The sequence below is a fragment of the Myotis lucifugus genome, unplaced genomic scaffold, assembly GCF_000147115.1.
Source record: "Myotis lucifugus unplaced genomic scaffold, Myoluc2.0 scaffold_14, whole genome shotgun sequence".
Classification (NCBI taxonomy): domain Eukaryota; kingdom Metazoa; phylum Chordata; class Mammalia; order Chiroptera; family Vespertilionidae; genus Myotis; species Myotis lucifugus.
The window spans coordinates 5,964,137-5,990,122 of NW_005871062.1; the positions used below are offsets into that span (position 1 = coordinate 5,964,137).

At 40.3% G+C, this 25,986-nt stretch overlaps 1 protein-coding gene across 2 annotated transcripts in view; it reads right to left on the minus strand.

Moving 5' to 3' along the window:
• The window catches only part of TPRG1 (tumor protein p63 regulated 1), a 136,823-nt gene extending 114,076 nt beyond the window's left edge, over positions 1 to 22,747 (minus strand). The window contains exons 1-2 of one of the 2 annotated variants that reach the window (XM_023750562.1): positions 22,545 to 22,747; positions 3,368 to 3,446 (exon numbers count right to left, since the gene is read on the minus strand). In XM_023750562.1, coding sequence (XP_023606330.1) covers positions 3,368 to 3,383 — 16 coding nt within the window. In that variant the 5' untranslated portion in view covers positions 3,384 to 3,446; positions 22,545 to 22,747. The remainder of the gene's footprint in view (positions 1 to 3,367; positions 3,447 to 22,544) is intronic. The other variant, XM_006084782.3, reaches the window with a different exon arrangement.
• Positions 22,748 to 25,986: the final 3,239 nt, after the last annotated feature.

Consider the following 25,986-nt stretch of genomic DNA (forward strand, 5'->3'; position numbering starts at 1 on the left):
AAGGAAGGAAGGAAGGAAGGAAGGAAGGAAGGAAGGAAGGAAGGAAGGAAGAAGGAAGGAAGGAAGGAAGGAAGGAAGGAAGGAAAAGGAAGAGAGAAGAAAGAAAGAAAGAAAGAAAGAAAGAAAGAAAGAAAGAAAGAAAGAAAGAAAGAAAGAAAGAAAGAAAGAAAGAAAGAAAGACAGGAAGAAAGAAAGAGGCAACATGCAAGGAACTGCCCAGGATAAAGAGGTTAGTCCTGAAGAAGTACATTGATGTGGGGGGCCTATAAGCCTACAAATATTTTTTCCCATGAACAAGTGAAAAAGAAAGGAACAGAGAAATCAAAGAATCAACCCAGGCCAACAATCCTTACTGCAGTTCTCACTTTTCTTCTCTCTCTGATATAAACGGATCCCTGAGTTTGAATCTGCTAAACCAGATGGTGACAATGCTGAGGCATTAGAACAAGCCCCTTTCCCAGGTATTGGGACAACCCAGGGGAGTGTGTGGATTCTGTCCAGCAGGGATTACTGCCTACCTACCGAGCATTACTCCTGGTGCTGGGCAGGAACACTTTCATACACTCCACAACCAGAAGTTCCTGCTGGGAGCTTTGTTTAAGGAAGTCACACCAGAGCCTGGGTTTCCTGCTGCACCAACTGTGACTCTCACGTACAGATTTCATGACATTCAGGAAAATACTTCCAAATGCTGACAACAGCATTCCCCATCCCCTCTCAAAAAATTAAAATAAAACATCATCCTTTATTATTTTAATGGAATTTTTATTATAAACATTCTTATTAAAGTATGACATACACTCAAAAAATTATAAATGTGCAGACCAATGAAGTATAAAATAAGCACGCCCATGTAATGATCACATAGGTCCAGAAATATCATGTTACTGGCACCCTGACAGGATTATTTTTCTCAAAGTGAATGTTCAGTTGGTTTCACATGATAGGATCTGAGAGTGCTGCCAGGCATTTTGAATATCTTCTAACTCAACACCCTCACTTTACAAATAAGAAACCAGATGTTCAGATGGGAGCAGGGAAATGACTTAGACTTACCTCAGGTCACAAAGCAAGTCAAAGGAAGTGCCAGTGTTTTAGGCTTCTCTTTCTTCTGTTTCTTGTTGCCCCAAAGTCCTAGGAAGGCTTAGCTGGCCTATGAACCAAGATAAACCAGCTCTTCACGGGGACTTCTTTCTACTAGATTCTGAGGTTAGCTCTCTCCTGTCTCCATAAAGCCAGGCTCTCAGAAGCTGTCCCAAAGACACAGCTCTAAAGATCACACAATCACCTTCCCTCTGTATTATGGTATCAACACACTTGGAGTGCGGGAAACGAGTTAAGTCGGCTCGCGTGAATTGCGCGTACTCCGCGGGAGCCGTCTTTAACTCGGTTCATATAGATTTGCGGTGGAGTGCGGGAAACGTGTAAACTCGGGCCGATTGTAACTGCGTATTACCAAATATTTGTTTGTAATCCACCCTTTTGGTGGATGGAACAAAACCAAAAGACAGAGCCATCTTATATTTTGGCGGGAAATTCACCCGCACTCCAAGTGAACAGATGCTTTTCAAATCCCCCGCCCCCCCCCCCCACCTCTTCTCTTTCCATTATCTGACTGGTCTTTTTGACTTGGGGCCTGTGAGATGACTGTGCTCTTCTGAAGAGATCATCACTTGGATGGTGAGTGACTGCCGACTGTGTCACATGAGGAACAGTACATAAAACTGTAGACATTCAGTTGAGGAGAGAGAAAATGTGGAGAACACTGATAACTCTTTTCAGATATTTAAAGTTTCCATAATGAAAGGGGCACATTTATTCCATTTGATTTTAGAAAGCACAAGGGGATGGATGATTGGATATCTTGTTTTTCATGACCAAGCTTCTCAAAAAAGGGTCCACCCTTGCTGTCTCAGTTTAATTTTAACTCATTCACACCTTAATCCACAGAAATCTCCTTTTTAGTGTCAGCATATCTTTGAAATATTATCAACAAAGCTCTCGTGACTGAATCTAATGGGCACTGTTCATTCTTCATCTTCCTTGATCTTTTTGGCACTGCTGATTGCTGACATTATCCTTCTCAAAATTCTAGTTTTCTTATTTTCCTTGGAGTTACAGATTCCCATATTTCTACTTTCATGTTCATGGCTTATAGTTTCCTCACAGAGACTCTCAATTTCTCATATACTGATTTTTTTTCTATTTAAATTCTTTATCATTTAAAGTATTACATAAGTCTCCTTTTTTTCCCCCATTGACCTCTCCCCAGCTGCCCCCACCCCTCAGCATATGCCCTCACCCTTTTACCCCTGTCTGTGTCCATTGGTTATGCTCATATACTGATATTTATCAGATCACTCTGGATGCTTTCATTGTTAAGCAATAACCTATAGATCTGTGACTCCCATGTTGTATCCCCAGCCAGATCCTTTTCCCAAGCCATAAATTCACCTACTCAACTGTCTGCTAGACATGCCATCTTAGTTTAACCACATTTATTTCCAGCTCATCATATCCAATGATGAACTTACCATCTTCTTACTTTCCCCCATAAACTTGCTCCTCTTGTAAATGAGATCACAGCTATTTGGGTCCCAGTCCTGATTCCCTCTTCTTGCCCAATACTATCAAATCAGGCACCTCATCCTATAGCTTTTAAGTCTTTAATATCTACTGGAATCTCTACTTTGCTTCACTCTTATTGCCACAGCCTTATAAGATGTTTTGAGGATTACTATAAAGGCCTTCTACCTGGTCTCTCTCCAATATTACTCTCTCACATTTATTCAGCACATTGCAGAAACACTAGTCTTCCTAAAATACAAATTGAATTGTGTCACTGATCACTTCAACTTCAATAAAACCTCATTGCACTCTAAATAAAATCTAAACTCCTGAGCATGGCAGACAAGACCTTCATGGTTTGAACTCCTATAAAAGTTCATGTCTCACCTTCTCTTCCCTCCCTCTTCTTCTTTCATCTATGCTTCAGCAATACTACTCTACCTGTAGTCCCCAAAATTCACCAAGCCCCTTCTCATTTCCTTTACCTGGTAACTCCCACTGCTCTCAACTTAGAAAAAAGCTGCAGGCTTGCCTGACTAACCTTGACTCATGAATTACATGGCTCCTACTCTTTCTCCTTGTAGACTTTGCTTATCCTTATGACAGTATTTATCATACTATATTGTAGCTATTTATTAGCTTGCCTTACCTTTCACATTCTCTGCACTAGTACATAAGGTCTGGTGATAGGGACTGAGTATTGTTTACTGCGGTATCCTCAGTACCAAGGATAACATATAGAAAGCATTCATTATATATATTTTAGCTAGACACATGGATTGGTAAAAAATATACTCACTCCATGGAGTACTCATGACAGAAAATGCAAGGAAATATAGCTGAGTGAATCTCTCCCCTAGGGTGTGATGGAATCAGACCTGACAAGAGATTTGAAACACTTTCTTATAAATCAGGATCCACACTCACCAGTTTCCACAAGCTTAATATGGATGGCAACTTAAAAATGCAATTTTTCTATGTTCTCAAGCACCATGATCTTTATTCAACCAGTTCTTTAGTCATTGCCTGTGATTGATCTCCATGAGTAGATTGTGAGCTCTGTGAGGGAAGGAACCATGCCCTCCCTCATTTGTCCTCTCAGATGCTCATAGAACACTGAAACCTTTGTGCAGTACAATGAGCTCAGACACAGCCAATGTCACAGAAGGTGTCTGTACCACTGGAGATGGGCAGAAGAAGGAAGAACTCACTTCTGCCTAACACTTCCCTGAGGACTAAGTGACAAATATGAGACCCTTTCCTGAGACCAGGTCTAGGGATCAAGGGGAGAGTGGAGGGGCTTATCCTGAAACCAAAGGGCAGTATTCAGTAGCAGGCACTTGAAAAGGATGAAACAAGATCAGAAAGGGGAACCAAGAATCTTAAAAGCAGGCCAACTTCTCATCAGGTCACCATAACTAAAGGGCAATTTGTGTTTTAACAATGAATTATACATTGAGTTTTTAAAATAATGAATGCTAAACAAGATACCGAATTGGACATTACAATTAAATGAGACAGTGTTGGACTAATATTATTCTAACACAACTTTGTCCCATTTCCACTCCACATAGGTTAGAATGTTAACAATTGAAATTCAGCCTGTTCTACAAGATGCTAAGAGGATTTAAATAGGTCCAGAGAGCTCCACCCAGAGACGAGCAAAGGCAAAGGATATTTCACATGAAATAATGGAGACCAGAGTAGAAGTATGGGGAAATAAGAGCAGTTTTGTTTTAAGAATGACATTCAAATTCATCTGAAATGATTTAAGAAAAATGGAGAGTTCAGATTGCCAAAGAATGAAAACTTTAAAAAAAATGTTTATATTAGCTTGTGAAGGTTGTTAGATAAGAGACACAGATACGAAACAATAACATCTCTAACAAAAGGCCCTTTCTTTTCCTGTATTTCAGTAAGAGAACAAAACAAAAACTATATGTGTCTAAGAAATATAATTATATATGCACATAGGTACATAAATCAGTCTAGAATCCTATATAATAAAAGCCTAATATGCTGAGTGTCCGGTTGACCTGTTGGCCATTCAACCATCAAAGCATAATATGTTAATGATATGCTAAGGCCGCTCAACCACTCACTATGACATACACTGACCACCAGGGGGAAGACGCTCTAACCGGTAGGTTAGCTTGCTGCTGAGGTCTGGCTGATCAGGACTGAGCGAGATAAGCTGACATGCCCTGGAGCCTTCCTGTGGTCCCTCCTCAGCTGGCCAACCTCCAGCATCTCTCCCTGGCCCTGATTGTGCACCTGTGGGGTGCCTCGGCCTGGCCTGTGCCCTCTCACAATCCAGGACCCCTTGGGGGAGAACCTGTTTTGGCCTGATCCCACAGGGGGAGTGCCACTCAGCCAGAAGCCAGGCTCACAGCTGGTGAGCGCAGCAGTGGTGGCAGGAGCCTCTCCCACCTCCGCGGCAGCACTAAGGATGTCTGACTGCCGGCTTAGGGGAGCGGGCCTAAGCCATCAGTTGGACATCCCTCGAGGGCTCTAGAACTGGGAGAGGGCACAGGACAGGCTGAGGGACCCCCTCCCAAGTGCACAAATTTTGTGCACCAGGCCTCTAGTATAAAAATAAGAATATGTGTATATGTATTTATGTGTGACTCACTACAGGTACTGTTAAAGCATTGAATAACAATACAAGAATAGATAGTAATTACACTGAGGAAATAAAAATGCTGCCTGTGATATTAATCTTTTCTTGTTCTATGAATGTGTATCTTAAAGCTGGCTTCCTGGGGGTGGTTTAATGTTGGTCTTGATCAATAAATGGACAGTTTTACTCATAAAACAATCAAGAAGGAGTAGGGGTGTAGAGCAGAGAAAGATCAATCAAAACAGGCATCATTAAGTATGGTTAGTAATTTCATATTCATATATCAAATGTACATACATATGTGTAATAATACCTCTCAACTTCTTTATCTGTGAAAATGTACATGTTGATGCCTGCTCTGCTTATTCTATAAGATATTTTGTGAAAATCAAATGAAAAAGTTGTGAAAGTACATTGTAAATGATGGAGTGCTTTTATCTTGCATCTTTAGAAGAGCTATTAGTATATTATCATAGAAGAAGGAACAGGCAGTAAAATAATATTGGAACAGAGGTTCTTAGCAGTCCTTGAAGGATGCCAAAGAGAAAGTGCCACTGCCCAAAGCCTTTAGAAAGGCTGATTCCTATCTCGATGAATTCACAACTACTGGGAAGATGTGGGGGTGATAGTGAGGAGAGGAAATGTGTCTGGGCCAGGGGTGTGCCAAATCTTCCTGGAGACAATTGTTCCGCCTAGCCCAGGGGACCAGATAGAGGAAACTGAAGCCCACAGGGCCAGAATTTGATGCTCCCCTAGTCACCTGTACACACACTTCCTGTGTCATTCCTGCCTCTCAAGTATCCTTTCAGAATATAAAAGCAGTGAAAGAACATCTGTGACTTATATAATATGTCCTATGAATGGAGAAATTCAAGTGAATGGGTAAATCTGAGCACTCCTTAGAGCTTTTCTTTTGAGATAAGTGTCACCAAAAGTAGGTTAGCCCAGAGTAATACTGTTTGGCAGTATCTCTGCATCTAAGAACTTCAGCTGTGACACTTTGTTGTATTTAAAGAAATCACTGAAATGGTTGATATGTCCCCAAAATATATTCCCTGCTAACTATCTTTCCTTCTTAATGTGCCGGCACCAATCTATATTGCCCAATACTATTTCTAGTTAATATTATCCCACCTAAATAGGCAATGCCAGGCTACAAATGCCAGTAATGTTTGATCATGGAAGATCTGTAATTCTTCCACCAAAGACCAGTGACTGTCTTTGGGAGATCTGTTGGGAGTGACTGAACATAGAATCTTCAATTTAGAAGGGATCTTACTTATGCTAGTTCAACAGCATATCCAGTATAGGTATCTCTAAGATTGCTAATTTAGTTTACTAGTAATGTTACCTATTTATAGATTTAGGTCTTATGATAAAGAAAGTGGAATTAACCAGTACATCATTAGAAATGCATTGGTATATTTTAACATAAGAAATAAAGAGATCATTTAAAATAACTGATATTGCTAGCTATTACTTTAACTCATCTTTTAGTAGAAAATCCAAGTGCATCCCTTATGCCAATGCCCCTTTAAAAATAGCAAAACTGTTTTTTAACTAAACTACCTAAGTGTAGTTTAGATAAAATATTATGTAGACATTGCAATTAACATTGTACAAATATAGTAGAAATACATCCATGGTATGTGTGTATATACATATAAAATAGGACATAGATTGACCTTAGTTTTCCTACAAATAAAACCTACACTAATAAAAGACAAAGATGCTAATTGACCGTACCTTTGCTACGCCCTAAGCCATGCCCACCAGCCAATCAGAGTGACTATATGCAAATTAACCCAACCAAGATGGCGGCCAGCAGCCACAGAGCTGGAGCAAGCAGGAGGCTTGGTTGCCTGGGCGATAGAGGAAGCCAAGCTTCCCACCAGCCCTGAGCCAGCTGAGGCCTCCGCTCATGGCAACAAAGTTTCAATTATAGAAGACAAATAAATCCCAGATACCTGCTTCCAGCCAGCCTTCACTGGGAGCTTGGGTGGTTGGGGGCTGTGGCCAGCCTGCAAACAGCCATCAGCCCCTCACCCAGACTGGCCAGGCACCCCAGTGGGAACCCCCACACTGAAGAGGCTGTGGCCTGCCTGCAAACAGCCCTCAGCCCCTCACCCAGGATGGCCAGGCACCCCAGTGGGAACCCCCACCCTGAAGGGGCTGTTGCCAGCCTGCAAACAGCCATCAGCCACTCACTCAGGCTGGCCACACCATCATGGGGTGAGGGTTCCCACTGGGGGGCTTGGCCAGCCTTCAAACTGCCCTCAGCCCCTCACCCAGGCTGGCCAGGCACCCCAGCAGGACGCCCCCCCACCCTGAATGGGGTGTGGCCAGCCTGCAAACAGCCATCAGCCCCTCACCTAGGCTGGCCAGGCACTCCTATATAATAAAAGGGTAATATGCAAATTGACCCTAACAGCAGAGTGACTGGGAATCACTGGTCACTATGACACACACAATGCAGGAGCTGCCCCCTGGTGGTCAGTGTGCTCCCACAGGGGGAGCTCTGCTCAGCCACAAGCCAGGCTGACGGCTTCCAGTACAGCGGTGGTGGTGGGAGCCTCTCCCGCCTCCTCAGCAGCGCTAAGGATGTCCTACTGCAGCTTAGACCTGTTCCCCGCTGGTAAGTGGACATCCCCTGAGGGCTCCCGGGCTGCCGGAGGGATGTCTGACTGCCAGCTTAGGCCTGATCACCTGGGGAGTGGGCCTAAGCCAGGAGGTGGTCATCCCCCGAGGGGTCCCAGACTGCCAGAGGGCACAGGCTGGGCTGAGGGACCCCCCCGAGTGCACAAATTTTTGTGCACCGGGCCTCTAGTATATATATATATATATATATATATATATATATATGGCCACCAAAATGTTAGCACTGCCTTTTTTTTAGGTGGGGCGGGGGGAGAGAATGGGATTATCATCTTTTTGTTTGTTTGTCTTTAATATACATGTTTTTTTTTTAAATATATTTTATTGATTTTTTACAGAGAGGAAGGGAGAGGGATAGAGAGTTACAAACATCGATGAGAGAGAAGCATCAATCAGCTGCCTCCTGCACACCACCTCCTGGGAATGTGCCCACAACCAGGTACATGCCCATGACCGGAATCGAACCTGGGACCCTTCAGTCCGCAGGCCAAGGCTCTATCCACTGAGCCAAACCGGTTAGGGCTAATATACATGTTTTTATGAATTTCAGAGAGGAAGGAACAGGGAGAGAGAGATAGAAACATCAATGATGAGAGAGCAACATTGATTGGATGCCTCCTGCACACCCTCCTACTAGGGATCGAGCCCACAACCCGGGCATGTGCCCTTGACCAGAATTGAAAGCAGGCCCCTTCAGTCCGCAGGCCAACACTCTATCCACTGAGCCAAAGCAGTTAGGGTGGATTATCGTGTTTTCATGTCTAATTATATTTTCTAATTTTCCACATTAAAAACATTATAAAGATGATAAAATGAGGAAATAAAGTATTAGTTCTATTCAAACCATTGAAAATGTAAAGGTTTTTATTTTAGCTCTTACATTTTCTTCCCTGATTCCTCATTTTCCAGTACCCATTATCAAAGGGGAAAAAAAGATTCTGTTTTACACAGAAAATATACCAAAATTTGGCCTTCAGGGATTCTCCAATAATTAGAGTCAGAAAAAAACTAAAATGTGTACCAAATGGAGACTATTCCTACACACAGATAGTTAGGCTATTGGGCAATGACTTTTATCTCCGCACTGATGTGCAAAGACTGCATGCAGGAAACAAAATCAAATTTTCCAAATACGTGTGCCTCTGAGTTGTAGGTGAGTGATCTTGATACATCACCCACAAAGTTGTGTTTGTGTGATGGAAAAAGACAGTGTCTATTGAGCAAGTTTTTTCACATGAAGTTATGAAACTGCTATACTGGCCAAGAAGTTACAAACTTGTTATGTAAATTACATAAGGAATAAAGGTGGAGGAAATACTTGTCTTAGAGTGATGTGTCCAATGTACTTCCAATGTTTAGATCTTCTGAGGACAAAGCCCTTAGTTATAGATGGATTGGACAGAGTCATTTGATAGAAGTTCTAGTTTCCTCCATGAAAGTTCCCAGCAAGTGATGTGAAATTGGAGAAGGAAGAGGTGGCACTGCCCCCATTTTAAAGGGAGAAGGGTAGTGAGGGGGGACTGTCAACAGGAGCCACTCTATATCAGCCTGACCTTGGCATAGGCCAGATTAAAAAAAACATTGGTCTAACTAGAGTAAAATACTTTCCATCTTCCATCTTGTATTATGCTGAGTCTAAAGTCATAATATAGCCCATCTCTTTTTGAGAAGTAATAAAGAGAAAAGGCCTGGCCAAGTGAATTCATATACTAAAACATTGTCCTAAATGTCCTTCATCCCCATAAACTCTTGAATAATTTTTCTGACCTCAGTGCTTCTGCCTGAAATGTATTCTCTCTCTGAGTAGGAAAACATTACTTACATGGTATTGAAGAAGTTTTTCTGTTTTCTTTTCCTTTCGTGCATTTTTTTTTCAATTTTCGCAAAACTTTAATTTTTGTTTGTTTTCAGTTGTGAAACTTCAACCCTATTTGGGACCTTAGCCAAACAGTAGAAATAGCTAAGCCATGCCATTTAGTTTCCTCCATTAGAGATGGAAATATGTTCTTTTGGTTTAAACACAACTTTGTGGCTGATGTATCAAGATCACTCACCTACAACTCAGAGGCACACGTATTTGGAAAATTAAGCCAAGCAATCCACAAGATAATGGACAGGAACGGTAAAGACATAAATTGATTCATGTCATGTAATCAATTCCTGTATCAGGAATAAGACTGACACAGTAGAGAAACATTGGAGTCAGGGAGATACTGGGTTTTGATCCAGACTCCACAAGTCACCAGCTGCCTGAGGTTGGGTAACAATTCAAAAATCCTTAGCCTCAGTTTCCTCCAATGTGTAGTGGGTGCAATATTTACCTTCAGGACAGTATAAGAATTAGAGGAGCTAATGAATCCAAGGGCCTAGAAAAGTACCTAAAATACAGTAGAATTTCAAAACATAATTTTAAAGATTGTAGCAAAAGGAAGGCTAGAGAAGTCTAATAATCAACTGAATCTTTTAAAGATGAATTTACATAAGTAGGAATAGAGTATATGACAACTAGCGATAGTGGAGAAAGCCTTGAGGTAGTAGGAGTCAGGAAATCTGGGTTCAGATGTAAGTCACTTCTTCTCTTTGGACATTGTTTTTATTTTTCACGTGGTCTAGGAGGGTATTGAGCCACTTGGTCCCCAAATTTCCTTTCAGCTCTACTAGTCTAGGACTCCACATGGTCCTGGTGTGGAGCCCCCATTCTACGTCAAAGTGGAGAGTTTTACTGTCCCGGCTTTAATAAATGTTCTCTAAAATGAAAAAAAAAAAAAGGTTGAGGGTTTGATCCCTGGTTGGGGTGTGTACAGGAGACAACCAATCAATATTTCTCTCTCACATGGATGTCTCCCTCCCTTCCTATCTCTCTAAAATTGATAAAAACATGTCCTCAGGTGAGGATTAAAAAATAATTTTAAACTTTTTAAAATTACATCTTTAAGAGCATCAGGGATAAAAAAAATCAGTAAGAATAAGGCATTAGCTTGTTTTTTATTTTTAATTCAACAAGTCAGGGTGCATACACTGAATGGTAGGAACTTCTCTGTTATTAGCTGTTACCGTCAAACAATGAGAGCTGCACTTCAGAGAGCACTGACCTACCTAACATGAGGTTCCATCCAGCTAGACCTGGTCCATGCAAAGTGAAATTCTCTCTTCCACCTGGACCAACCATAACATTGTAGACCAAGGCTTCTTCTCCAGCTTCTGAAACAACCCAGCCATAGCTTCCAGATTCCTCCACTAGTGAAAGCTACCTCTTAGAGTTCATCTCACCTAGAATGAATGATTTTGTTAATTGACTGCAACTACAACTCAAAGATGAATCAAAAATAGACCTTCTTGCATGAAGGTTAGAGACAAGAAGAGGGGATAATAATTTAAGCATCAATCCTAAATTAGAGATATTTAAACTTAAAGGTATTTATTGTGCCCTAGCTGGTTTGGCTAAGTGGATAGAGTGTGGGCCTGTGGAATGAAGGGTCCTGGGTTTGATTCCCAGTCAGGGCACATGCCTGGGTTGCAGGCTCCATCCCCAGTGTGGGGTGTGCAGGAGGAAGCCAATCAATGAGTCTCTCTCATCATTGATATTTCTATCTCTCTCTCCTTCTCTCTTCCTCTCTGAAATCAATAAAAATGTATTTTTTAAAAGTACTTATTGTATCACTGTGTACACACCCATAGTGGAATATAATGCAACGCTTAAAAGTCATATTTTTGAAGACAATTAAATGACAGATAATGCTAAGTGAAAAAGCAGGGTCTGAAGTAACACATACAAAATGGTTTTATTTACAACTTAAAGTATATATAAATAAGAAAATAAAAATATGACAAATTAACATGCTAAAGTGTTAAAAAAGAAGTTTATCTCTGAGAGAGGGAGGGTGTAAAAGATGTCAGAGAATAATCCTGTAGACAAATATTAATTGACATAAAAAGTTATGTTATTATGAAGAAGAAATAATGATTATAAAATATTATACTAAAAAACAACAACCCACATTTGCATTGGAGCCACATGCACCAAAATGTTATGATTATCTCTGAATGACTGACTTATGGATAATCTTTAATTTTTTTAATTTCTAATTTTTTGCATTGAACATACATTATACTTATGATTGAGGAAAAAATTGTTAACATAATGCTTCAAGGAAGTGTACCAAGTCAATATGTCCTAGTCGTAGGGCTATGGGTACAAGAGGAATTGATTGAAATAAGAATAAAATTCTAATAACCCAGAAAGTAGTGGGTAAAGAGACAATCATATAAGAAACCTATACACATGCCAGAGGCTAAGACCAACAGTAGTTAGCATATTAATGCGATATTCAGCAGGGCTGGAAATCAGCATAATATTGCTCTGCCATTGGCCAAATGGCTCAAGGCAATTCCCTAACCTGATAATCTTTTTACTGTTTACCAAACTTTACCTTTGATATGCCTGTTCATTCCTAAAGGGCAAATGTGTATTCAAGTGCATAAAAAACAGACTGGACCGAGTTTTGGGGGAGCTTCTCCACTAGAGGGAAGTTTTCCACCTGGCCCCCCCATGCCTTCTAAATTTATATTTCTTGTCTAGTGTATTCATTTGTGTGTGGCCCCTTCTTCAGACCCTGAACCCTAGCTGCAAATGGATGCGGTATTCACATACACAGGTTGTGGTGACACAGGAGTTTGGAAAGTCTCCATCCTACTCAGAGACCACAATAACTGTAGGCCATGGAAATACACTTCATTTTCAAGTCCACCTAATAGCTCAGTCCTCTCTGCTTAAGGAAGCTCTCCTTAGCCACCAAAACAGGATTGAGACAGAAGAGCCTCTTCAACAAGATGAAGCATTGCATGCACCACAGGTAGGAGTCCTTTCCTTCCAGGGGAACTCTAAGCAACCCCAGGTCAGAAACCATCCTCTGTGCTGCTTTGCATCTCACTCCCACTGCCAACACTAAATGTTCTGAACAGAACAGAAGCTTAATAAATGTTTATGATGTATAACACATATGTTATGACAGAAGGACAAGGGAAAAGGAACAAGGGAAACTGGAGGTAATTAGCCTAGCACTGCCAGCCACTGGATGTACGGTCTTGAGAGACAATGGTATAGTGAGATTTTCATGACTTGGCAATGAGGAAAAGAGTGATAACAGGCAAAGAATTACTGCATGAACAGATGTTAATTTATTGGGATTGATGTTAATGATTATTTGGACACATTTAACTTTCCCAACTATGTTGTAGACCATACATTAAAAGCAAAAGAAGGAAAAGAAATGAGAAAAAGAAAGTAAAAAATTTTGATGTATATCCTTTCAGACTTCTACATTTATCTGTGGACTAGAGGCCCAGTGCATGAAATTCTTGCATGGGGGTGGGGGGTGTCCCTCAGCCCGGCCTGCACCCTCTCACAATCCAGGACCGCTGGCTCCTGACTGCTCGCCTGCCTGCCTGATCGCCCCTAACCACTCTGCCTGCCTGCCTGATCACCCTTAACCACTTGCCTGCCTGCCTGATCACCCCTAACCACTCGTCTGCCTGCATGATTGCCCCTAACCCAGTGGTCGGCAAACTGTGGCTCGCGAGCCACATGCGGCTCTTTGGCCCCTTGAGTGTGGCTCTTCCACAAAATACTGACTTCTGCACATGGGCCACGAAGTTTCAATTGCACTGTATGTGTGTGCCCGCATGTGGTATTTTGTGGAAGAGCCACACTCAAGGGGCCAAAGAGCTACATGTGGCTCGCGAGCCGCAGTTTGCCGACCACTGCCCTAACCACTCACCTGCCTGTCTCTTCGCCCTTAGCCACTCACCTGCCTGCCTGATCGCCCTGGTCTCTAGTCATTCTGGTTGTTCCACCATTTTGGTCACTGGGCTTTTATTATATAGATAATATCATTTTTCTACTTCAAAAATGGAGTTATGCTGTAAATATTATTTCAAAATTTCCTCTTTACAATTAAAATATTGAGAAGGATACTGCTTATTAAGAACTTACTGTTTGCCAAATACTTGGCTTTAACTGCATTGGCTAATTTCAAACGTGTTGTAATTTGCCTCATTTTACAGGTTAGGACACTGCAGCTTAGAAAAGTTGAGAAATTTGCTCAAGATCACATAGTTAGTAAGTGATGAGAGCTCTACATTGATCAAAGTCTCTTGGACTTCAAGCCTATTTCCACCACTGTGCTACACTGCACAGTACATAAATAATTTCCTACAACAGCATATTAGTGGCTGAGTAGGGCTCCATTATACAATAAGTCATATTTATTTAACTCAGCCCCTATTCATGTTGCTTCCTTTTTACTTTGCTTTTATATCGACTATGCATTGAAGATCCATGTAGGGAAAATTTTTCATAATCCTTATTTTTTTTTCTTAGTAAAAATTCCTAAAATGGAAATGTTGGGTCAAAAAGTTTGCAAATTTAAGGTTCTTGGTACATATGGCCAAATTTGTACATATGGTCCTCCCAGAAATGTAGCAATTTAAGTCTCAGTAAAATATGAAGCTCATTTATATGTGAAATCGAAAACAAACACAAAACCTCAAGCTCATAGGTACAGAGAACAGATTGGTGGTTGCCAGAGGCAGGGAATAAGGTGTGGGGAAATGGGTGAAGGAAGTCAAAAGGTACAAATTTCCAGTTATAAAATAAGTAAGTCATGGAATGGAATGTGCAGCATAACAATCATAGTTAATAGTACTGTTTTGCATATTTTAAAGTTGCTAATAGCGTAGATCTTAAAAGTTTGCATCACACACAAAAATAAAATGTTGTAACTATGGTAATGATGGGTATCAACTAGACTTACTGTGGTGTAATGTGGTGATCATTTTGTAATATATACATATATCAAATCATTGCATCATGTGCTTCCAAAAATATATCCACGGTTTTCCCTTCTGCAGTTTTAGTTATGCAGTCAACCACAATCCAAAATTATTAAATAGAAAATTCCATAAATAAACAATTTATAAATTTTAAATTGTGTGCTATTCTGAGTAGCATGATAAAATATTGTGCATTCCTGCTCTGTCCTGCCCAGGACATGAATCATTCCTTTGTCCAGGGATTACTTAATAATAGCCTCAAAGCTATTCACAAAACTTTTATTACAGTATATTATTACAGTTGTTTTATTTTATTATTAGTTATTATTGTTTATATTATCCTTAATCTCTTATTGTGCCTAATTTATAAATTAAACTTTATAGGCATGTATGGAAAAACATACATACCTATGTGGTTCAGTACTACCTGTGGTTTCAGACATCAACCTCCCTCTCTATATTTCAATAAAAAATTAAAATATATGTATATAAAGCTCATTTTTCTTTAGGTCAGAAGAGGATTTTATAATTTTAAAAAATCATAGTTAATGGTTTAAATGAGTCCAATATATGTTTTAATTTGTAATATTTTTTTAGTTGTAAACTTGAAAGGTTGGGGTGTGCATGTCTGTTTGGGAATTTTTATTACTTTCATCTTTGTCTTACTTATTCACAAGAGTTATTCATTTATTAAAACATCAACAATTAAACCAATGTTTACTATATCAACAGCTGTTAATTATACCGACACCACTGAGGGATTATAGGCATGAATAATGCTGGTGTGAAATTTTCAAAATGGACATATCCACTACACAGGCTTGTGTACCTCTGATTATAGAGCAAAATGAGCCACACCAGTTGGCTTCTATGGTTATAAATTTGATTTGCCTAATTCATTAATTCTGCATCTAAGAATATCTTGAACTTGGGTACTCCACTTTTGCTCCTGTGACAGATTATCTCTACATGGTACAAAATGCTCAATTTAATTTAATGATTCAAACACATTTTGGGGGAACCGTCTCTGTGCCAAGCACTATGCTAGGGAAAAGGAAGAGTTAGAGAGTAGGAGAAAACCAGCAAATACAATTTCTACCCTTAAGAAGTACATTGTCTGTGAAAAAATCTGTTCTGCAAATAGGTAATTACAGAAAGCTGGATAAAGGAATCTGTATAGGAATCTGTACAAAGGAAAATAGGAGCATTATAAGGACACCATAGGGACAGACTGAGCTGCTGGATATATATGCATCTAAGAGCTCTTGCACAAAACCAACTAAACAGTCACAGTGTGATTTGTTGCTGAAAAACAATGGTAATATTTTATTCCAGGAGTTGCCTTTCTATGGTGACCACAGGGATAGGGTGGGGGGAGGGTTGACAAATGGTGTTCAAAGCTTTCTATCCTGCATATATTGTCCAGGACTGGATTAAATAGTATTTATTTCAGTGTACCCTTGCTTAAAGAGTAGCAATGTCCCAATTCAGAACAAGGTAGGGTTGATGACCCAGAAATGTAGGTTTGGAGCTCCATGTAAATGGAAAGAACTTGGACAGAAAGCAGCAGATAGTATTGAGGGTGTAGCATAATGTTAGTAATAGATACAAATCCACCACTAGAGGAAGAGGTTAATGTGAAACTCAGTCATGATTATAGGCCTAAGAAATTGCATTCCCATCCTCTGGCATGTAGAGGTTCAACCTGGAGGCCTGTATTGGCTGTACTTACAAGTTTTCATTGATGCAGATGTTGAGTTCTATTTTTCTCGCAAGACCCCAAACATCTTCATCTAGTAAATAGTACTTGATTCAGGAGACATTGCTGAGAACTGTGACTGCCCGTGGGTTTATTAAAGGTCCTTAATAACAAGATGAACGTTTCAGAGAGCTTTATAGAGAATTCTAAAGCTGTAAGTGATCTCTAAAATCGTCTAGTCTAAGGCAGTGGCAGTGAAGAGAAAATGAACTTGACCTTTAGAACCCAGGTTTGAATCCCATCTATTATTAATATGTTATGTGATTTGGGGCAGATATCTCCAACCTCTTGAGCCTTATTTTTCTTCCATGAAAAAATGTAAGAGCATAACTCTTAGCAGGACAACTTCACAGGGGTAGAACAGATAAATAAAATATCTATGTGTATCAATCAAGTTACAGTTTCTATAAAAGTTTATTCTATTCTCTTTCTCCTATCTTAAGAAAAAAAAGCCAGCTTGCACCCATTTCTCTGGGTCCCTTTACAAATAATCTCATTAAAAGGAATGTGTACAGTCACCAGCCCCAATTCCTTTTCTCTCATTCTCTCTTGAACCCACACCAACTTTGCTGCATTCAGATCTCTGACAACATCTCATTCTACTTCTCAGTGCATCTGTGCTGCCTGACCACTCTCTCCTCCTTGAAGATTTCTTCACTTGGATACCAGAACACACCAATGCTCACCTGGAGCTCGCCCACCACTCCAGCTGCTCCTTCTCCATCTCCTTTTGTGGTTCCTGTGGAACCAGAGACAGAGAGGGTGGTGGGAGTAGTAGTTGTGTCCTGCTCCAGGATGCAGATAATGATAAAGGGGCGCATTGTTTATAGAAAATGCAAATGATAAATGCTTTTCATTATACCATGTGCTGGGGATTTTAAACAATTTTAGTGATAAAATCCTCCTCTCTTCTGGCATGGACCAACTCCACCCACCATGCCGCTCCTCTTTGGTACACTATTAACTAAATTCTCCCCACCATCCTAACCCCAAAACATTATAGAACCTCATGTCAGCCATTACCTCTTATCTTTTCTGTCTAGAATAATTTCTTTGGTGATCTAATTTAATGTCATCACTGTAAATATCATGTATATTGATGACTCCCATTTTTTATCTTCAGCTCATAAACCCTCACTGGATCCCGGATTCATATATTAGCTCACTACTTGACATCTCCAATTTACCCTATGCAAAAGTAAGCTCCTGCTGTCCCCATAAAACCTTTCCTCTCATAGTCTTCTCTATCTCGGATAAATGCCACCCTTTTCTACTGGTCACTCAGCAAAAAATCTTGGAGCCATCCTTAGCTGTCTTCCCCATACAATTAGTCAATCACAAGATCCAATCACTTGTCATCACTTCCACCACTACCTGCTTGTCCAAGCTTCCACATCACTCATCTGTTCTATAGCAATAACTCCCTAATGAACTTCCTGCTTCTGCCTGCTCTCTCCCCACCCCACCCTCATCTATTCTTAACACACAAATAGAGGGATCCCTTTGAAATGTAAGTCAGACTATGTCATTTTAAAATGGCTCCTATTTTATTCAGAGTGACATATGTACTACCATTTGTAATACCTTAAACAATAAAAAAAGAAAGTCAAAGTTCTTACTATGTCTTTCAGAATCCATTATGGCTTCCCCCATCCCTCTCCACCATCATTTATTCTAACTTTATTTCCAAAGAGTTTTCCACTCAATTCAATCTATACCTTATTCCTTAAAGGTGCCAAGAAGCCATGCTCCTAGTCTCAGGACCTTTGCACTAGCTGTTGCAACCCTCCTGGGATGCTTTTTTCCAGGTATTTACCTGGCTCACTTCCTTGTATCATTAGGCTCTTTACTCAGATAACAATTCATTCCTCCCTAAGCACCCTCTGTAAAATCTCAACTCTTTAAGACTTCCTATTCCCTTTTCTGTTCTATTTCTTTCTATATCTCATATATTATATACTAGAGGCCCAGTGCACCAATTCATGCACTGGTGGGGTCCAGCCTGCCTGCCCCTGATGGGGGCCATTGGGAGCAGGATGGCTGGGGCGGGGGGCTGATCAGGGGCAGGGTTGGCCGGGATGAGGGGCCGCGAGTGCTTTGCTGGCCAGCCCCGCCCCCGATCGGGGTGGTGGTGCCCGGTGGGGGTTGAGGCCAGCCAGGTGAGGGGCCACGGGCATTCTGGTCATTCCACCGTTTGGTCAATTTGCATATTACCCTTTAATTATATAAGATTTTACTGGCTAGTTTTGTTTATTTTCCATCTGTCTCATTAGAAATGTAAACTGCTTGAAGGCAAAAATTATTTCTTTTTGTTCACTGATGTTGTTTTTCCAAACCTTAGAACACATATTTAATAAACAATTTGAATGAATAATTTTTGAAAAGATATTTGTATTGAATAGATGTGAAATAGTTTTAAATGAATGAATCTTGTCCACATACCTCATTTTACTCTAAGGCACATCACCTACCTACATCCCTTGAAGCAAAGGCCTTTGAGACATATGTATAATTCTGAACCAATCTCACACACAACCATGTGCAAATGAGAGAAGTTTGGTTAATTACACAAACATCTTGGGGTATGTGTGAAACATTTTTGGTGGACTGATACAGCCTTTAACAAGACTAGAACTTTCTGTTCAACCCATGAAAAATTCTGTAAGCTACAGTGGGGCATTACTTGTGGAATGCTCCAGCTGTGTTTATTATGGAAGAGTCTAGGGCCAGGACATTCAAGGACCTTCTATACCTATACAAGGATGACTGATTCCCAGGAAAAAGGACAAAGCTTATCAATTAAACATAACGCTCTATATCCCACAAGTTAGAATTTATGTAACATCACTTTTGTAACCAAAGGAATAGACTTTATTTTTAAAAATATTGCCATATTTTTATCCAAATATTTCTTACATTTGCTAATGTATTTAAAAAATATTTTCATCAATCTTTCTTTTTTATTCTTTTTTTAATCCTCAGTGGAGGATATTTTTCCATTGATTTTTAGAGAGTAGAAAAGAGAGGAAAAGACAGAGAGAATATTGATGTGTTTTTCTCATATCAATTGGTTGCCTCCTGCAGGATCCCCAACCAGGACCCTGGCCAGGGTGGAGCTTGCAACTGAAGTACAAGGTACGTGCCCTTAACTGGAATCAAATCCACAACCCTTCAGTCTGCAGGCCAATGCTCAGTCCACTGAGCCAAACTGGCTAGGGCTCATCCATCTTTTTAATTCCATTGTATATTACCACCTTATCTCCCTCACTAAGCATCTGATACTGTCCTCTGTGTTTAGAAGTGTTTTCTTCTCTCTTAATTCTTCTGAAAAACTTAAAGCAGAGAGATAAGTGATATCTAAAAGATTTTCTGTCACTACCAAGTTGTAGACTTGGATGGTCATGAGCTTGGACAAATGTTCAGTGAATAGTTGTAATGCTCCTCAAGTTCGCAACGCTGTGCCTGATCTGAAACTCAGCCTGTCACTCAATACCCAGGATCTGCTGCAGACCCAAATTCCCAGCCTCATCCTCCCTTCAGTCCCACTAGCCCCATAAACAGCTTGAGAATTCATTCTATACTGCAAGTACTGTCTTATGCATTTGCTTAAATTCTTCTTTTGCTGTAAACTCATTTCACCTCTACCTGTTCAAAGCCCAGGTCAAACATCCTTTCCTCCTTACAACCATCCCTGATGGCAACCTACCTAATTGCCATGAATATATCTCTAATCAGTAAAACCAACAATATTTGCTTTTAACTTCATGCATTATTTATCATATTTTTCCCTGTGTACATATTTTCAATACTAATAAGCCCCTTTGGAGAAGGGTCATTGCTCTTTATCCCTATATCCTGCTGAAGTCATTTCTCCTCCTGCCTCTTAAATAATGAGAGGTTAAGGCCAAAGAATTAATTTCATCTACTTCCTGGTACCATTGATCTGTGGCATGGCCTAGCATTATATAGACCTAGATTTCCCTTGAAAGGGAATGGTTTGAACATGTATGAGATTGAAAGTGATCAGTATTGACAAACTCAAATCCTACAGGGACTGTGAAAAATTTGAGAATACATGCTCCATCTAGAGGAAATATATGCTGCCCAGACCTAGTGTTTGTTTTCTATGTGGGAATATGGATCCATTATTACTAGATCTCATTTTCCTGAAAAAAAATGAAATAACTGATCTTTATCCTGAATGTTAAATATTTGCAACTACCTCAGTTTTGTTTACCACTGCAGGACAAAACAAAACAAAACAAAAAAACAAACACACACACACAAAACAAAAATAAAAACAAAAAAAACACATACACACATCTGTATGCTGGATTCACCTATGGCTGCTGGTCTGCAGACCCTGGATTAAAGAAACTCTCAAGTTCAACCATGCCATTAGATTCTACAACTCTGAATAAAAGACCAACTAGCATTACAAGTTCTAAAATGAGTGAAACTTCCTTAGAAAGATCCTAGAAGATTCAAGGAAAGATCTAGATTGGTTGAATAAAATGAAGACATCACCACTGCTTGTTCATCTCCCAACATTACATCTAAGGAGAAGTTCCAAAATTTGCCTGAAACAAATATTCCACAAGAACCAAGATAATAAGGAAAGATGCTTTTGTGAATAACGCCCCTTTTCATCTATTTCCACTAGATGCCAAGAAAAGGTCAAAGTGCCCCAAAACTTTTAATTGAAAGGACTCTTAAGGGATAGTCAGTACAATCCTTAAAATGACACAGCTAATGCTTCTGTCCAAGGATGCCTGCACCATTTGCTCCATGCCATAAGCAGTAAAGGAATCAGAGACTTGCATTTGACCTACAGATCTAATGATCACCGGCTGGTGGCCTTGTTCACATTATGTCATCTTTCTGGGCTTCACTTTCTCTATTTTGAATTAGGTAATTGAGTATGTGATTCCTGTAAGTTCATTAGAGCTAGACAGACACTAAGAATATCCAGAAGTCTGCCAAAGATTGTATAGCATTTCAACCCACGGGATGAATATTAGCACTGTCATAACAAACTCAAATACACACACACACACACACACACAAACACACGAAACATTTCCTTCCACAATTAAGAATGATACAACCTTTTGAGAATGAAGGAAAAAATGATTGCTAAAATTAGTACCTTAAAAAATAAACTACATAATCACTGAAGATGAGATTTTCTTGTTATATAGTAGAACAATACTATATAATGATAGCTGTCATAAGAGGGGAAATTGCCGGAGTCAATTTGAAGAGATTCAGGGGGTGTTTTGTTCCCTCCTGTTGAGATTTGCTTTTCCACATATCACAGTAAGACTGAAAAGCTAAATATTTCCTCAGGGCCTTTGTGATCTATGCCTCATAATGCAGCTGCTGACATTAGGAGAGTGTCATTCAGCCCAAATGAAAGCCATCTTACACAGAGAGCTGGAGCATGTTTCAGGCTCCATGGAGTCATCTTCCTGAATTTGCATATCACTTTTCAGCTTACAGGGCCCCTTTACATACATATTCTCATGTGTTCTTTAAAAATAGCCCTAGTTGATGGAGCTTATATATCATTATAAAATCTCAGATGAATTCAAAAATATCCCTTCCAACCTGGCTGCAAGGAAATAATACCTTTTGTTTGTCATTTGACAGTTCAGGAAGCCCCTTTCCCTTCTTTTGGCTTTTTGAGATAAGGTATGATCTGCTGAGTGGTATAGTAGAGAGAGAAGGAGGAATTAAACCTAATCTTGGCCTTAGACTGCTAATCAAACTTAAAAAAAACCCCACTCTAATTCACCAAGCCTCAGTTCAGTAAGCGACTGAATAGAGAAAATTATACCGATTGCACTGCTTTTAAGATTAAAAATCATCTCATAGATAAGTGTGCCAAGTGATTGAATAGGCTTAGACATGCTGGTCTACAAATCTCATCAACCGTGGGCAGTGCGGAAGAGTGGACAGTCATATGGTCATGGAAAACTTTAGGCCTACTTGGAACTGCAAGGCAATGGCAGAGGTGACAAGAAATACAGGCTAAGAGACAGGAGCAATCAGTTTATAGAGAGAAACCTGATCTCTTTGCAGAACTGGTGACAAGCCATCTGGCCTTACCTGACTAGGTTGTGGCTGGTCCTCAAGACTCTTCTTTCTCTTCTTGGATGAAGGGACTCTGACAACAGGCAGTGGCTGGTAGACGTGTGGTTGGCACAGATGAAGCCAAAGAGGAGGGTGCCCTGGCGCTGTCACCCACTCAGAGTGAATCTCACCTCACCGAGTGGGCTGAGTGTGAAGTGCTCAGTCACAAATGGTCAATGAAAGGACTGAGGATGTTTACAGGGTGGAACTCAATCTGTCAGACAAGGAACTGGGCTTGTGGGTGGGGCTTTTCTCGTTCTACAGTGACACACCTCTCTCTCCTGTCCTCTCCTTCAAGAAGTCCTGGGTTTTTCTGCCAACTTCCTCTTTCATTAAAATGTTTTGATGGAGTGAGCAGGAGTAGCCTTCTGTCCATTCCCCCATGGGATGTATATGCCCCCAGTTAACTGTAAGAAAGTTTAAGTCTGAAGCTTACAATCCTACTATTAAAATTCTTTGATGATGATTTGACTTATGGGATATTTGTGATTTTGAGCATTATCACCACTTTTGTATCAGGTATAGAGGACATGTAGAGTGGTATATCTCTGACACAAACAGAAACACTACACATATACTTGGGATCTCTGGGCAGTAATCCTATTAGAGTACTTGCCACATGCTATTGTTTTCCATTTAAGTGTATGTCTCTCTCACTATACTTTGAGCCCCTTGAAGTTAATGACTACATCATATTCTCCCATAAAGATTAACATGTAGTAGGTACCAAATAAATACATATTGAATTAATGATAATTAATTAATATCTATTTAATGAATCCCAATCTGCCATTTAATGGCCTTGCACCCTATGGCAAGTCATATTTTGACCATTCTGAGCTGATATTTTTGATCATCTGTAAATTGGGGGGGTATCATTACTCTTTTAGGTATGTTGAATTTGAAAGGAAGCATTTGAGAATGAACCTAGAATAACACTTGGCATAGCAACAATTGCTAGAAAATGTAATTGAATCTTAATGAATTGATTTCAAAACCCAAATAAGAGTTTTCTGTATAGAGAGTCAGTATAAACTGTGAAAATTCATCTACTGCCCTAGCTGGTTTGGCTTAGTGGGTAGAGCGTCGGCCTGGGGACTGAAGGGTCCCAGGTTCAATTCCGGTCAAGGGCACATGGCTGGGTTGTGGGCTCCATCCCCAGTGGGGGGTGTGCAGGAGGCAGCCGATCAATGATTCTCTCTCATCATTGATGTTTCTATCTCTCTCTCCCTCTCCCTTTCTCTCTGAAATCAATAAAATATATATTTTTTAAAAAGAAAATGCAACCACCTGTCTTTTACTACCTCCACAATGTCTAGAACATAATAATTTGGTGCTTTCATTCAAGTGAGCAACTATCTGGACCATTCTCAGTTTTCAAAATTGATAAGGATTTAACAAAATGAATAAGACATAGTCTCTGGTAGAGGACTGATTTTTGGAAAAAAAAGAAGACAAAATATAAAGTGTTGGATATTTATGAGTGAATTTTTAAATGTTTCATCCCAAATTCTCTATTCTATTCAGCAGACTCTGGCCAGTCAGATTGTATTTGTGTGATGACTGAAGAAACTGGTGTATACCAGGGAACTATTCTGGTTGGATTCAAGGTTGTTATTTTCCTCTTTAAAAAAATCTGACACTCACCTCTCAAAAAAATGATATGCACAGTTCCAGGCACACTGAGGTCGGTCATGAAGATATTCCACAGGAAATAAGGTTGAACTGGTAAATTACGTCGGGCCACCTAGAAGAGGTTCCAGAGAATAAATGGTCTATTTGCACACCTCCACAATGTCTAGAATATAATCAGTTTATGCTTTCATTTCGCAGTACTTAATTGAGCAACTACCTTAACTATTCTCAGTTCTCAGAGTAGACAAAAAGAGAAAAATGAATTACCAGGGGTGGGCAAACTTTTTGACTCGAGGGCCACAATGGGTTCTTAAACTGGACCGGAGGGCCGGAACAAAAGCATGGATGGAGTGTTTGTGTGAACTAATATAAATTCAAAGTAAACATCATTACATAAAAGCATATGGTCTTTTTTTTTTTTTTTTAGTTTTATTCATTTCAAACAGGCCGGATCCAGCCCGCGGGCTGTAGTTTGCCCACGGCTGAATTAGACACTGCTGCTGGCATGAGGAATTCAGGAAGATGAAAAATGTAGAAAATGATGAGTGCCAACCCTGGCCGGAGTGGTTCAGTTCATTGAGCATCACCCTTGTACCTGAAGGTCTCCAGTTTGATTTCTGGTCAGTGAGCCTACCTAGGTTGCAGGATCCATCACCAGTTGGGGCACATACAGAGGCAAACAATCAATGTATGACTTTCACATCGATGTTTCTTTCTCTCTCCCCCTTCCTCCCTCTCTAAAGTCAATTTTAAAAAAGGAAAATGATGAGCACCAAAGATAGGATCAGAAAATTGCTGTGGGAATCTAAAGAATGGAGTAATCCAGAGAGGCCTTACAGAGAAAGAGGCAGCCTTAGATCCGGCCTGTTAAGGAGACCTGGCCATTTGACAAGTGGAGATGTGGAGTTACATATAAATGTTAACTGGGAGATGCATTGAGCCACTGTTCCCTAATATACCTCCTCCTTAATACAGACCCAAGCATGAAAAGAGAGTTTCACATAACTGGTATCTAGGTCACTCCACTTATGCACCACAAAACTACAGTGCAATTAGAAGTAATTGCGAGACAAATACTGTTCCCACTCAGCTCCAAGTGTCTTTATGCTCAGAATGGGGGCAAAAAAGTGGGGGGAGAGCTGAGAGATGCTGGATCCCAGCCTGGTCTCTTAAGAGTGGGACCGACGGGTGCATTGCTGTTTGAAGTGTGTTATTTTAAAGGGCAAGAGGCTCTGTGAAAAGACATCACATGTCCACATAGCAGCTCTCTCATTATCGCTACATCTCCAGTGGCTCCTGAATGCTTCTCCCCGCTCATGCTGTGCTCCTGTCATACTGTACCCAGCAATAACTGGAACAAGGAACAATGCACCTAGGAGAGGACCAGTGGTAGAATGAATGTCACACAGAAAACCTGGCCCTAGGCCCTCGTCTGCCACTCACTGGGATCTGCAGCTAGTAGCTTAGTCTTTTCCAAACCTCAGTTGCTTCTTCTGTGCGGTGGGAATTATAGTACAGACTCCACCTACCTTCCCGGGCTGCTGAGGGAGTAAATGAGATACTGGATGTGCTATGAGCTTTATAAATGTTAAGTATTAGCATGAATGTGCAACACTGTTCTGATGAGACCAATGCTAACACATGGGACTCACCTTCTGTCTATTATTTCCAGTCATTTCAGAGACTATGTATACTTCTCTTGGTGAGTGACATGCTCAACAGGTAAGGAGCAGAAAATCTTGGGAAATTATTACATAGGTACCTCAAGATTATTTCTCTTGTT